Below are 15,578 nucleotides of genomic sequence, written 5' to 3' on the forward strand. Positions count from 1 at the left end.
TACTTTGACAAGTTTGACATTAGCAACAATGAGTTGTACCATCAACAAGTCATTATTTACCACAAAAATGCTGGTTAACAATATGCATTCTCATTTGGGAATCAAAGGCCTCACACATTATTGTTACTGTGCGTCCATCCACTGTTTGCTCCAACTGAAATTATAATACCGTGAATCCAATTTAACGCATCCCGAAAATATTAAATACCACTGGACTACCATCCAAATCCTTTGCAAGTTAAATATGGAGATCGCCACTGGTCATAGAGGAGTCTGGTAAATACCCAGCAAACACAAAACGTTTTCGACATCGTTCGCAAAAGGTTATAAAAGGTTGTCAGAAAACGTTTAAATGTCGGGTTATATAAATGGTATATTAAGAGTATAAAACGTTTTCATAACCTTAAAAACATTTTTGATAATCTACTGCTCAGCAAACAAAAATGTTTTACAGAAAACGTTTAAAAATGTCTGGTTATATAAAGGGTATACAAACGTTTTAATAACATTCCAAAAACATTCTTGAAAACTTCATACAAAACATTCTAAACAGAATGTTATTTTGGGGTTGAAAAAATAGTTTGCGAAAAATGTTTGCCCAAAATATTTTCAATAACGTTTTAAAAACTTTTTCATGACCATTTAAATGTTATTAAAAGGTTTAAAAAAAAACATTTTAAGAACGTTTCTGTGTTTGCTGGGTTCAAATATTTTAACATAATGTTATTTAAGTATTGACAAAATATTTGGCAAAAATGTTTGCAAAAATAGTTTACAATAACATTTTTTGAAAACATTTAAAAATATTGTTGTAGTGTGTTTTCATACAAAACGTTTTAAAACGTTATCATGACCTTTATATAACCCAACATTTTAATGTTATTAAAACGTTTTTACCTAAACCAAAAGCCAAAATATAACTTATTTAAAACGTTTTTAAAACGTTTTTGTGTTTGCTGGGTATCAATCCTGGTATACATTTGCGGGAAGACCTTTGACCCCTAAATCCTTAACAGCAAATATAGAACCAGCTAAAGGCTGGTCAAAGGTCAACTGGAAACTTGAAGTTGTGACATAGAGGATATCATAGTTGGGTCCTCCAAAGCAACACGATGTGACGTTCGTTGCCGGAAATGTTAACATTTGAAGTTTTTTTCCTGGATTAAGAACAATATGATTTCGGTCAAAAGCTATAAATTTTATTAATTGATTATAGTAAAACAAAGTTATTAATGTTTAGCCTACCTCCTTTTGATCAAACGTAGTATATGGGCCAGTACACGTTGTCAAAAGGATGACATAGGTTTTTTTAACATGATCAAAGATATGCACTGATATACTAAGTACGGTACATGCATTACTTCAGGCTAGTCCTTTGTTCATCATCTCGACTTAAAACAACAACATTTTGTTCTGCTCATGTCCTTTTTACAATCCCGGTCATATTGTTGGAACACTTTAACATGGGTACTCAAATATGCCGCCCACTCGAGGGCCATTCCCTCGATCAATAATGGTATTTTTTTGGTCATGCACCCCTAGGGAAGAGTTGGAAGAAATGTGGTTTCAAACAGTCCTACTTTGACACAAGTGTTCCAACTATTTATGACCCGGATTGTAGTTTCCCTACTATTTGAAGTGCTGATAATGAGCACTGTACAACATGTACAGTATGCCGTAAAGTGCTACTATTGAGCACTTAAATAGTGCAGAGTGGTAGTGCCCTCTGTTGTAGTTTATTTCGTAGTAGTGTTGTAGTTTATTTCGTAGTAGTATGGTTGTTTTTACACCATTGGATATTAAAACTAATAAGCTTAAACCGCGGTTCACGGTTGTTCTTTTTAGAAACGCAAACCTATGACGAATTCCGTTGGTTTATCTATCGATGGGTTATAAATAATTCACACTAAACTTGTATGTACCTGTCAATTGCGTTCCCGGCCAGTGGGTACCCAGGGATGGTCCGGGACTTGACATCATGTGACCCGGGATTTGGCTCACAATTTATCCCGGGGTGAGCTGGGTGTTGGCCGGGACTTGTATAAGAAAGGACTCTTGCAGGGATTTCATCAGGACCAGTAGCTTTATCTGGTTGGAGATTCCTTAGAAGCTTCTTGCCATATTTGTCCTGGAAGGCTATCTTTTTCATTGAGCACGTTGCTGAGTGCTGAACTTCAGGAGCATATTCTTCTGCGCTGGCAAGCTGACATTTAGCGGCAAAGGTTTGGCAGAATTTTTCAGCTTTGTCTTTTGATGTAGTGTAGACTTGACGGCCATCCTTAAGCACTGGTATATCAACTCTGGTGGACTTACCAGATAAGGTGTAAACATTGTTCCACCATTTCTTGCTGCTGAGGCTGCCATCTGAAAGTTCTTTCCTCAACTTGCTGTTATAGGCACTTCGTGATTGCTGCTTGTTTGCAGTGGTCATCAAACCATACCTTAATTGTCTCAAGTCTTCTTAATAACGAGCTTTGCTGGTATGGGGGAGCTAGTATAGACCCTCTAGATCACTGCTAAGGGACACTTGGTGTCTTATGCCTGCAAGAATGCAGTCGTTCTAATGGAATCTTTCCACATGACCAATGTGCATTGCCTACAGGCTTATACAGTACTGAGTCATTAAAAGATATATAGATTTTTTTGACCGACCCACCCACCCAAAAATCCCAAAACAGTGCCATTATTCTACAAGTATTATTATACAGGAATGAAATGTCAATAGTATAGTTCTATTCTGTACATACTTTTTTTTTTAAACAAAGACAAAAATTCATGTTGACAGGCCAAATTGTCTGGTGGTGTGGTTGGTGCAGATCGATCATTTTTATCAATCAAGAACACAAAATTAATACGAACAACCAGACCAATATGGGCCCATGATGAAGGTCATGTGAGGTGTCAAAGGGTTTGTGACCAAAATGCTTGTATTTCATATCTTATACATGTCACGAATTTACCTTGAAAAACAAATCACTGTTACCTGTTGGGATCATAGTTTTCGGTATCCCGTGACATTGCTAGAGGGTTTTTTTACTCTCTTCAATAGGTAAGATTCGATACACTATAACACATTTATTTGGCGACCTCAATACAATGGCCGAGTAAGAGTTATTATTCATAACCGATCGATAGCATGCCTTACTTTGTAGATTGCAAACCAAATGAATTCGTTATAATTCGTTGAAAAAAAAACACCGTTAATTTAGTGAAAACTCCCCTGCTTCTAGCTACCTCTATTTACCCCAGCCCTCCCCATATCCTCGTCAGGCCTGTCTCACCTGTTGCCGGGTTATACCTATTAATCCTTGATTTGCCATAGCTTGCGACCCATAACATGCCTTCCTCATCAATTGCCATCCCGTCTGGTAAACTCTCCTCCTCAAATGGCACCTTAATTACCCGTCGACGGCTACCTGTCAGCGATAAAATACTTAAGTTTTAAGGGTAGACTAGGTATTGTTGGTCGAAGCAAAAAAAAAAAAAAATCGATTTGCATTATCAAAATAAATATATTATTGAAAAATAACACTTTTCCTGTTTTGCCAAAGTTAATTATACAAAGCAATTTTGGGGGCCCTGGACCAGGGCCCATCTGGCCCATTGGTAAATCCGGCCATGCTCTCCATTATCAGCCCTTATTTTTGTGCTCGGGGCCCCTGAACCCTCGGGCCCATGGACTTCATAACATAACTCAAGAACCACAGGACCTACCAAAGTATATCTGTGATATTTGAATTATTCTACGCACTCCAATGCAATTTTTGCCAAAGCTCCCTACCATTCGCAAGATGCTGTGAACTACCAACTTGCAACAGTTTAAAATAGTTGCTAACCTTAATGGACATGAATTAATAATATGATATTGCTTGGTTTATTTTCACTGTAGTCAGCTTGCAGACAATTTTAATAATCATTATGAAAATAAAACGTGTAAATGGTGCATGGAAATTGTGACAGAAGTCATCGGATGTTGTGTTTTGATTATAGGTTAATAAATGCGTATCACTTGTTGGGACTAGTGAAATTGTACAGAATAATGCACGCGTACTGAGATGTTGTTGCGTTTAAGGCGCGTGAAAGTCGATTCCGAGTTTATCGTCCCCCGCCCGCGTCACTTTTTGGACACCAAAAATACCCGCGTCAAATTGTCAAAAATGCCAAAATAATTCATTATTTTCAAAGTATCATCAGTGTTTTCACCCGTTTTAGTAATTGAATACATGAATACAAAAGCCACCTAAGTCCATGGGAAGTGATTTTGAGAGAAAAACCTGTGTATCATTTTAATTCCTTCAGTTAGATTTACCTGGTCAATATGGTAAGTTTTACGTGCAAATGAGTGGATTAACCTGTTTTAAGTATGACGATTAGCATTTCAGGGACTTCGTGGGGTTCATTTTAAATTTTGGACTTAGGTGGTTGTTTGAATCATATACAAAGACAACAATGTTAGAATGAGATTACCACTAGTAAGATAATACAAAATAAAGCGCACAGGTATGTATAATGTTGATAAGCATTCTGCCATGTAATATAAACCACACACTTTCTTTTATTAAACCCATTTTTTTTCAAAAGTCACTCTCTAGCAATGAATGTGTTACAAGTGGACTTTTATACATACTGGGTTTTAATCAATGTGTTACAAGACTCAAATCATGGAATTGGGTGATTCTTTCATACATGCTATTTTTCACATGCTCAATAGACACAGAGGATGAATTTGAGTTGTTCTTTCATACATATGGCAGGCCTATGTAAAGCAACACTTTCCCATGCTTAACTCAATTTGGTTCAAGTATGGACTTAGGTGGTTTTTGTATTCATATATTCAATTGGAAACATATACTTTTGTTTGTAAAACATACAAATTCTTAACTTGGAAGCAAAACCAGGCTCTTTTCTAACTTTTCTAGTTCCTACCCATATAAAAAAACATGTTTATAAATCACATGTATGAGTCTTGAAACAGATTCATCAGGATCGTTCATAGTTCAATTAAAGTAGAAAAGGTTCTTTTTCAGATCCAATTATTCTGGTACTTACTCAGAAATATTTCAATTCCTATCAGGAATCTTGATCACTCTGTTGTGGTGTTTCTAGATGTTTGATGAAACGGCAACACTGTTTGGTCTTGATGACGTTTCCAAACTTCCTGGTTGCCGTTTATTGATGAGTTGATCGTAGATCTTGTCTAGACCAAGTTATCTGACATGTTGAATGACACCAGTGTATATGTTAAACTTGACAAAGATCCCACACCAAAATATAAAAAGCAGTTGGTGACTATACTCAGCAGACTTGAGAAAGAGGGTAAGATAAATAGTGCGGACAAAAAATATCTGTATCCCACTGCTGAAATTGTCCCTCGGATTTACGGCAGCCCTAAAATCCACAAGAAGGATACCCCACTTCGTCCCATAATCGACTATACATGCTCGATCGGGTACAATGTATCCCGATCTTTGGCGGACATCATAAGCCCTATAGTAGGCACTTCTTGTCACCATGTGCTTAACTCAAAGCAGTTAGCAGACGATTTAGGGGAAGTAACCATCAAGGAAGACGAATGCCTCATTTCTCATGACGTGGTGTCCCTTCTCACCAACACTCCGATTGAGATCACTTTAGACATTATTCGTCGGAAGTTGGAGCAAGATCCTGATCTCAAAAAAAAGGACACTTCTCAATGTTGATGATCTCATGGAACTAGTCAGCATATACCAACAGAAGAAAGGCATGGCTATGGGCAGTCCTCTGAGTCCGATCGCCGTAGATCTCTTTATGGAATGGTTGGAAGAGGAAGCCATTGCAACAGCACCGCTCAATTGTAAGCCGACGCTCTGGAAGAGGTACGTAGACGACGTACTAGAGATCATCAAGCGTGGGGAAGTGGATAATTTAACAGAACATCTCAACCAAGTGGATCCAACAGGAAGTATCAAGTTCACGTACGAGGAGGAATCGGATGGCAGCATACCATTCCTAGATACTCTCATCATCAAGAAACCCGACGGCACGACCAAGCTCTGCATATACAGGAAACCGACTCACACAGACCAATACTTACAGTTCCAATCCCACCACCCACTTCATCAGAAGTTAGGCGTAGTGCGAACCCTGCTCGACAGGAAGGATAGTATAGTCACCGAGTCAGAAGACCGGCAAAAAGAGGAGTCGCACATCAAACAAGCACTCGCAACGTGCGGATACCCAGCATGGACCATCAACAAGGTGAAAGAAGAAAAAGAGAATCCAAAACCAAAGAGAAAGCTTTCCAATGACAGTAAAGAAAAGAACAAAGGTTTTGTGGTCATTCCCTATGTTGAGGGATTGTCAGAACGTGTTTCCAGGGTTTTCAAGAAACACGGGTTTTCCACTTGTTTCAAACCCCACCGCACACTACGAAACCTACTTGTACACCCTAAGGACAAACGCGACCTATTGCAGACAGCAGAGGCTATTTACGAAATACCGTGCCAAAACTGTCCCAAAACATATATTGGTGAAACTGGTCGCTTGTTCGGTACAAGACTTTCAGAACATAAAACAGAAACTGAGAAAGTGAGTGCAAAAAGCTTTACTAGGGCTCAAAGAAAAGTCTCAACATCTGAAATTCATCAATCAGCAATAGCAGAACATGTAGCAGCAAAAAATCACGTAATTGGGTGGGAGGAGGCACAGATCATTGACCAAGAAGCAGACAAAACAACACGCTGGCTGAAGGAGGCAATCTGGATAAGAAGTAGGGGCATAACACCATGAACAAAGACGAGGGGGCTTACAAACTAGACAAGATCTACGATCAACTCATCAATAAACGGCAACCAGGAAGTTTGGAAACGTCATCAAGACCAAACAGTGTTGCCGTTTCACCAAACATCTAGAAACACCACAACAGAGTGATCAAGATTCCTGATAGGAATTGAAATATTTCTGAGTAAGTACCAGAATAATTGGATCTGAAAAAGAACCTTTTCTACTTTAATTGAACTATGAACGATGACTTTCACGGGCCTAATGCACGAGCTCCGAAGGGGGAGTGCATTCAAGCGTGCATTCAAGCGTGTTACTCGCATTTAACAGGCAACATTAGCAAAATTTATCAACCTTTACATGATCAAGCGGTCACGTTCGAGTATGAATTATTCATAAACGATCGATAACTGACCTCATTATTAAGATAGCAGACCAGCGGGATTTGTAATAGTTTTGCGTAGCTGAGAACAACCGTGAACCAACCATTGGCAGAATACTCACTCAGAGCACCTGTTGTGTTGTTATAATCAAACGCGTCGACACCACCAGCTATCGAGTCGATGTAATACATAGTCTTATGGTCAGAAGTCCACGCCAGTCCGTTAGATATGTCAACATTCTCGACATGTTTTGTGACAGTGTGGTCTGAATGAAGACAAAATAATGACCCTTGCTTTGGTTTCACTGGGACTGCCTTGTCTGGTGATTCTCCCGACTCTCCCAATGTACCTGTTATAGAAATAGGGAAGGTAAAATGACAGAGACGTGAATTTACATAAAAGGGGCAGTGATTTGTAGTGCGCTACAGAGGCAGTGCTATTTTAACCGGGCACGATTGGGTAACGAGATTCAAAATCCAATGAGTGATAACTAAAATCAGTGCTTAAAATGATCGATGTTGGAACCGCACTGCTGTAAGTTTCTCGTACCCATTTATATACATTCTGGATAGGTCCAGCGAATTTCACTTCGATGAAATCGTGACATGCATCACAAATCCGTAAGCTAACTAACTGCTAGTTAAAAGTTGCGCGTTATTCCTGCTACATTCACTCTTAATTGTATCACGTTAAAGCAATCTAGACCTAAATTGTTCGTCATGTAAAGTCAAATAAGCAATAGTTTATCTGTCTTGAATGCTTCGTTACTGCCAAAACCCGACGTTTTTGTGATGTCCCCCAGGTTGCGAAATATCCTAGATGGTGACAGATATTCCTTTATTTGACTTGTATTTAGACGACGAAGCATTTTGATACCACTTTAATACACTTGTAGTTTTTAACTCCTGTCTGGCCAAATAAAAACCTACCACCATCCAGTTTTAACCCTTTTGCTTATAACTCAAGAATGGTACGTCGCAGATGGATCAAATTTTTTTGAATCCTTGAGATGAGAATCCTTGCGATAAGAAGAATACTTTTTTGAGTAAGTTTGAGATGTGACCCATGTGTTGACTTTTGATTGATCCCTAGGCGCTTATTATTAGTGCCACTCTTTAAATTGGGAAACATCTGGAATGTGTTTTGGGAGGCCTGCAAGCTCTTAGTCTAGTACCAGTCTCCCTACATATTTCTTAATGGATTACAAACCGACCTCCCCGGGACCACCGCCATCACATACGCCAGAAACAAAAACTATACTCCCCCATTCCACTACCTATGATGCACATTACAATATTTGGTCAATTTTTGTCCCAGTATTTTGAGCCAGAGGCAACTTTGGCCAGTTACCAACCCCAACCTTCGGTACCCCTCTGCTCGCGCTATCGTTCCAATGCATTCCCGAAGTAAGATAGAGGGAGAAGCGGAGCATCTATCGGCGTCGCCAGAAAACTTCGACTATTCCAGAGGCTTTGTAAGGACTTTTTTGGTTGGATTAAAATAAAGTATCGTTTTAAGAGGAAAATTACTAGAATAATATCATTTCTACATTATAACTTTTCATTATACTTCTAATTCTCGCTGCACGGATTTTTTTATCTTACTGACGAGCCAGTAAGCACGGCGAAATTGCCCCCAAGTAGAGATCAAAAATGTATCACCAAATTGAATGATTTTTAAAAATCCCAGAAACTCTAGGGGGAGCAAACCCTCGTGCCCTTCCCCCATGGTGCCCATGCGCAACCTGCTTGGGCATTGAGCAAAATTGCTTGTCTGCGAGTGTTCTTACCGGCCCAAAATCTTCCCATAGGGTCACACTTTCCGTCATTAAATCGGTTGTCCGGTTTATCCGCATCAACTTCGGCAATCTTGATCAAAGAACCGGTTTTCCAATCGAGGAAAGCATAGTGATGGCGTCCTGCGATTATAGTTTTCCCGGAACTTGTTGGTACTACGGCACCCACAAATTCGCCTGTGTCGAAGATATTTCACATACAAATAATAATGTTATATATAATAATGTCAAAGTTGGATAATTTAACTTACTATAAACCCATTATGACATAAAATAAGCACACACTTTAAAAGTTGTTGTCGGACAACCGATTCATACATGGGAAATCACCGATATTTCAATGAGAACATAGTGCGGGGGCATTAGGGACCACCAGATATCGCTAAAATCATAAAATTGCCAAATTTTCTTTAAAAGTACATATAGGGTCTATTTTCCTATAACTATCTATTTTTACACTACGAATAAGCAGATCTAATGTAATGTGTTATACAATTGTGGTCTTAGTGCAATATTTAAATAAGCACATCATAATCTGTAATTTACTATATAAGAGGCCCAACGAATGTGGTGACATCAGTCGGAAGTCCACTTTCAACATGACATTTTTTTACTTCAAATCATTTAATGAGACAAATAAATCTTGATAATGCTTGCCAGTGTGTCCTCTTTCGGATGAAACTATCAAAAGTTGTTGATCTATACCTCATGTGGAAAAAAGTATGTTAAATGATGTACTCTATCTTGTCCGAGATACTTAAAAGTTCAGTGTGTACTTTGAAGATGTCTGCCAAGATGATGTTTGGGTCAAACTTTGATGAGCAACTAACATGAGTGTTACATAAGCACTGATCATTTTAATGAGTAGCTATTATAAACCACGCTTGCAAGGCATATTTAAAATAATGGTCAGGATTCCCTAATATGCAACATTTTATTGGGTGGTACTCTCCGGGATCTCCGTTTTCCTCCTGTATCGCAAAAATCGGTGATTAGTTGTTTGGTTATCAAAACTTCCTTCACCCAATGGAATTTGGGGAGCTGCACAGATAATTGGTGGATGTTACAATCTAAATGCGGATAAGTGTGCGCCGTCGGCAGCAACCTAGTTGATGCGATCTGATTGTGATGATTCACCATTGCAGCGAAATTACAGCGCTTTGAGTCCTCTAAGATCTGGAGAAAGGCGCTTTATAAATCCAATTTTTTTTTTTACTTAATGCCCCATGGTACTTAATGCCCCGCTTTACCCTACACGATAGCTTATGCTACACACTTCAGCACATTCAACAGGACTATAGGTTGTCGTCTATTTTAAGAATCTTAGACGCTGCATCCGTTTCGATTCGATTTTGGATTCGACCGTCGCTCAGTGGGTAAGTGCAATAGAGCTGCTACAGGCTGAGTCAAAAAGAAGTAAACTCATGTTTGAGGGGCTGTAACTCAAGATCTGCACAGAATCTGCTAAAAATAAAAATACCACTGGAAAGAGAAAATTCTACACGTCTAAATAAAAAAAAGAATTGTTGCAATTGCTCACAGCAAACTAAAGTTATACCCATTTGAATGCAACCACCATTTTTGTAGCTGCACACGGCTGATTGATTTTCATCCATTTTTGTAGCTGCACACGGCTGATTGATTTTCATCCATTTCAATTTCGACGAATCAGCAAAGTGATAACAGGATTTATTTTTGAAAAGTCAACTTTTGCCTTTAATTAATATTCAACAAAATCCATGACGGTACTATAGTTTGTAGGGATACCAATTCAAGTCTTTACGAACGATCCGGCAGAAGCTTGATTGGGAATGTTGGGTAAAGGATTGAGCTGATCTTTGATCTTGCTGTAACGCATGTCTAACTCTAGCGATGTTTACTTGTGATCTAGCCGTTCGTGGTCTGCGTGAAGCTTCCGGCTGTCTGTTCCTTAGTTTCCCATGCACATTGAGCTTGTTCACATTCTTATATACCGCTCCCTTACATGAAACCCGGTTAGCTGTAGGAAATTGGAGACGAAAAAGACGCTGAACTTCAGTGGGACTCTTAGTTTCATGATACTTCGTCGGCAGAAACGTGCGCCCCGAACAGTAAATTGTGGTGCCATGTTGTTATTTGGCCCGTTTTATTATAATGTAGTGTAATGAGGTAAAATTCATATTGAAAAAAGCCCTTTAACATGTAGGAATTATTGATCGAAACCACACCTGCCACAGAACTTTATTTGCATTTGAATATCGCGCCTTACCAATCAATATAATAGGTAGGCCCCATACTTGGGAAGTGAGACCGTGTGCAGCTACAAAAATGGGTGGTTGTATTCAAATGAGTATAACTTAAGTTTGCTGTGAGCAATTGCAACAATTCTTGTTTTCATTTGGACGTATAGAATTTGCTCTTTCCAGTGGTATTTTCATTTTTAGCAGATTTTTTACAGAGCTCGAGTTACAGCCCCTCAAACATGAGTTTACTTCTTTTTGACTCAGCCTGTATGTGTTGATGATTACGATATACTGTGTGTTAATTGTCAAATATTCACAGGGCAGCATTGCACTTAAACACTACTCAGCAGTCGATTGCTTTTGCCGTTTAGCCACCATTAGATTTAACTGTAACATTAAAAATTATACAATTGTAATATCGCTTCTCAGAAAACAGATCATGACAACAGTGTTTTATGTAATGGAACCAGTAACATCTTGGCTAACAGAGAAACTTTACTTGCATTCTTTACTAGTTCACGCCTGAAGAAGAGTTGGGCCACTCTTGACATTTCCGCGCACAGCATGCTTGCATTGCGTAAAATCGACTTTCATGACTAGCAATTATATATATTCTTGCTTTTGTTATATGCAGTAGAATCAGCAATATCTTGGTTAGCAGAAAATTTTTACTTGGTGACTTTCCTAGTTCAGGTCCAAACGCTATGCCCGATTTTACTTAATCGCTAATTTAGCCAATTCCGCTCATCAAGTATGCACCGCGTAAAATAAACTCTCCTGCGTATCGTCAAATATTTCAGAACAAAAGCAAATGTTTTTCAAGTTTTCTTTCACGTTTGTTTTATTCAGTAAAAAATAATAGCGGGCCTTATAACATCCCGGATTAATATCAATATGTTTCCTTTCGAGACTTGTGAGAACTCGTCAGAAGTATCACGAATTATTAATTAAAGTCCTATACTTTGCCTATTTTATTTAACACACAAAATTATACACCAGACAGGTCTACTATATCACTCTTATTTTTCGGCGTAGTGGTAAAAGCCTAACATTTCCCGCCGATTACGAGCTGATCAAAGTATAATGCAGATAGGGCCTTTTTACACTAGCCCCCAGATATTATGAACTTTTTAAAGTTAAGAGTTGCGAGAATTACGTACCTACATGAACAGTTTCAACAGAATATGTCGCAGGCGTATACCGATGGACCTTTTTCGGCGAAGTGGTAAAAGCTTAACATTTCCCGTCGATTACGAGCTGATCAAAGTATAATGCAGATAGGGCCTTTTTTACACTAACATCTAGATATTATAAACTTGATAATATTAGGAGTTGCAGAAATACGTACCTACATGAACAGTTTCAACAGAATCTGTCGCAGGCGTATACCGATTGACCTTTTTCGGCGAAGTGGTAAAAGCTAAAACATTTCCCGTCGATTACGAGCTGATCAAAGTATAATGCAGATAGGGCCTTTTTACACTCACCCCTAGATATTATAAACTTGATAATTATAGGAGTTGCGAAAATACGTACCTACATGAACAGTTTCAACAGAATCTGTCGCAGGTGTATACCAATGGACCTTTTTGGCGTAGTGATAAAAGCCTAACATTTTCCGTCGATTACGAGCTGATCAAAGTATAATGCAGATATGGCCTTTTTAGACTTACCCCTAGATATTATTAACTTTTTAATCTTAGGAGTTGCGAGAATACGTACCTACATCAACATTTTCAACAGAATCTGTCGCAGGAGTATACCGATGGACCTTCCCTGAATAAATATCCACGTATAACAACGTCTGTGTGACCGGGTCCCAATGTGGTCCTTCTAACAGGGCACCTGGGCCACGTGACGTACTCTTGATCACTTCAATAGACATTGTAGCACTAGAGCGCGTAGGTCTTGAGTTGCTGTTGGTACTGTTGTCAATGTAGTTTCTGACTGATTGTTTGTTGCTTATTAGGCCTATATAGTTTTCCTGTGTTTAGCAACTCTGTTGCTAAAGCGTTCACGTCACAACCATGTTGTCGTCATCTGCAGCTGATGTTCTGTCTAAATCTGCTGTAGTGATACTGATATGGGGCTGTAGTGGTCAGTAACAAGCTGTAAAGTGTGCTGAGGGTTGTGAATCAACGTCTAGGTGTTGTGCCTGGGCGTAGCGCACTATAAATCACGACGCTTTATTTTGTATTTTAATATTTCAGATTTTTCTTAAAACTGGCATGTTACCTTGTTTGCTGATCTCGAACTGTCGAGCATTTTCTTTTTATAATTTACTATTTGTTTCCACATATTGTCTGCATTTTAAAATAATTACATTGTGTTGAAATTTTAATCATGAAATTGGATTTTAACTCTAGGAAGGGTCGTTGAAATTGGTAGAACATAGAAAAAGTAGAAGTATCTTACTTTTATCCTGTTCGAGATACCTCTAACGAATTCCTTACTATAAAGGTCCCTGCACAAAATAGCTTATGTACTTATTATATATATAATCATTTAGTTCATAAACGGTGTGTTTAATCTTTTGTAATAAAATCTACATGTACCTCTGCCGAATTTTATATAATTTACCAATAACTTATATGCCCCTTTGCGTCACTAAGTTGCAGAATTTGTAGAAATGTTATCCCACTTTATGATTTTACGCTACTGTGCGACATTTTTATGCAACTTTTCCAGAGTTTGTATGCGTTGTTTACGTCGCCAAGCTGCAGCTGGGTAAAAAAAATACAATTCAATAAAGGAAAGGCTACTTTAATAAATTAATCCAATTAAATTTTCTTTTCTGATTTACATGACTATATTAAAATTTAAGAAAATTGTAGCCATTTTATTCAAGGTTGCTGTTATTATGCGTTTTGCATTCTGATTAATACTTTTTAAACGGCACCAGTGAACCAGGTGCGTATTTTAAAGGAGCTGTAGCTATGTTCAAAAAATGACAACAAAAAATCAAACCATAATGTACTATAAAAGTCTTTACATTTAAATAGAGTATGGTTAATATTATTGAATATTTTGCAATATTCTTAAGGGATCCAAAATGAGCGTTTATTGCGTTTCGACAGTATTTTTGTGGGACATGAGAGCACCTCAGACCTATCGATTGCATTCTGAATACGAAGCATGTCTTTCTGATATCAAATAATTTTCATTTTTTTAAATCGCAATTTAATACACATTTTATGGCAAATCATTAAAAATTGATATTTTTGATATTTTTGATATTTAACAGTACTTGAAGTAAAATTTATAAATCTGATGATTTCTACCTAAAGTGTATGTAGGTGGGATGAAAAGCCGACGATCAATTGAAAATTTTGACCTTTCGTATTGAAGATATGGATTTTTCCCCAAAACACCAAAAAAATTAGGTCTTTTGGGGAAATAAATCCATATCTTCAATATGAACGGTCAAAATTTTCAATTGATCGTCGGCTTTTCCTCCCAGCTACATACACTTTAAGACTATATCATTAGATTTATAAAATTTACTTCGAGGACTGTTATATCTCCAAATGTGAAAAATATCAAATTTTAATAATTTGTCATAAAATTTGTATTATATCGTGAATTTCATAAAATGAAAATATTTGATATCAGAAAGACATTCTTCGTATTCAGAATGCAATTCGGTAGGTCTGATGTGCTCTCATGTCCCACAAGAAATGCTGTCGAAACGCTCAAAACGCTCATTCCAGTTCCCTTAATATTATTGAATATTTTGCAATATTTGTAATCGTGTGATCGTATAAAAATATTCTTAGAAACAAGAACTTGTCCTTAAGATGACACGACGACAACATTTGGAGATCTGAGCGCAAGAAGACCGTAAGTCCACTTGGCCCCTTAACATGTATACACTAGAGTTACATATAGTTTCTTAGGGTTTTATAATGTTGTATTAAAATACATGTTCCAGGGTGAAAACATCATGAAAGGTTGTGAAAGATTTGTTTTGGCCCCTGAACATGTATAAAACATTACCAAATTATACGAAACTATACGCAACTTTAGTGTATACATGTTGAAGGGCCAAGTGGAGTAACGGTCTTCTTGCGCTCAGGTCTTCATTTGGAAGAGTTGTAAATTATAATAACTATGTTATCAAATTGTTTGAATCAACAATTTCAAAATGTAAGTTGTTGTATGCCTCAGTAGGTAAATGGGGATATGCATCCTGTACAAGAACAAAGAGTAGTATGTATATGAAGCCTATTGTTGAATCCGATATTGTAAAAATAATTGATAAATTCGACATAAACAAAGGTGGAGGCCATGACAATATTGGCAATCTATCATTAAAAAAGTGTGTAAAGAAATCGCTAAACCTCTTAATATGATATTTAATTTGTCTATATCTACTGGGATTGTTCCTGATAAATTAAAAATAGCAAAAGTCATACCATT

At 37.7% G+C, this 15,578-nt stretch overlaps 1 protein-coding gene across 1 annotated transcript; it reads right to left on the reverse strand.

Moving 5' to 3' along the window:
* Positions 1 to 963: 963 nt before the first annotated feature.
* LOC140169436 (regucalcin-like) lies at positions 964 to 13,044 on the reverse strand. The gene is made up of 5 exons (XM_072192697.1): positions 12,882 to 13,044; positions 8,932 to 9,114; positions 7,264 to 7,491; positions 3,282 to 3,416; positions 964 to 1,157 (listed from the first exon to the last, which is right to left on the reverse strand). Exons 1-5 carry the CDS (start codon positions 13,042 to 13,044, stop codon positions 964 to 966), a joined length of 903 nt encoding a protein of 300 aa, XP_072048798.1.
* Positions 13,045 to 15,578: the final 2,534 nt, after the last annotated feature.

This window comes from Amphiura filiformis, chromosome 14 (genome assembly GCF_039555335.1).
Source record: "Amphiura filiformis chromosome 14, Afil_fr2py, whole genome shotgun sequence".
Lineage (NCBI taxonomy): Eukaryota > Metazoa > Echinodermata > Ophiuroidea > Amphilepidida > Amphiuridae > Amphiura > Amphiura filiformis.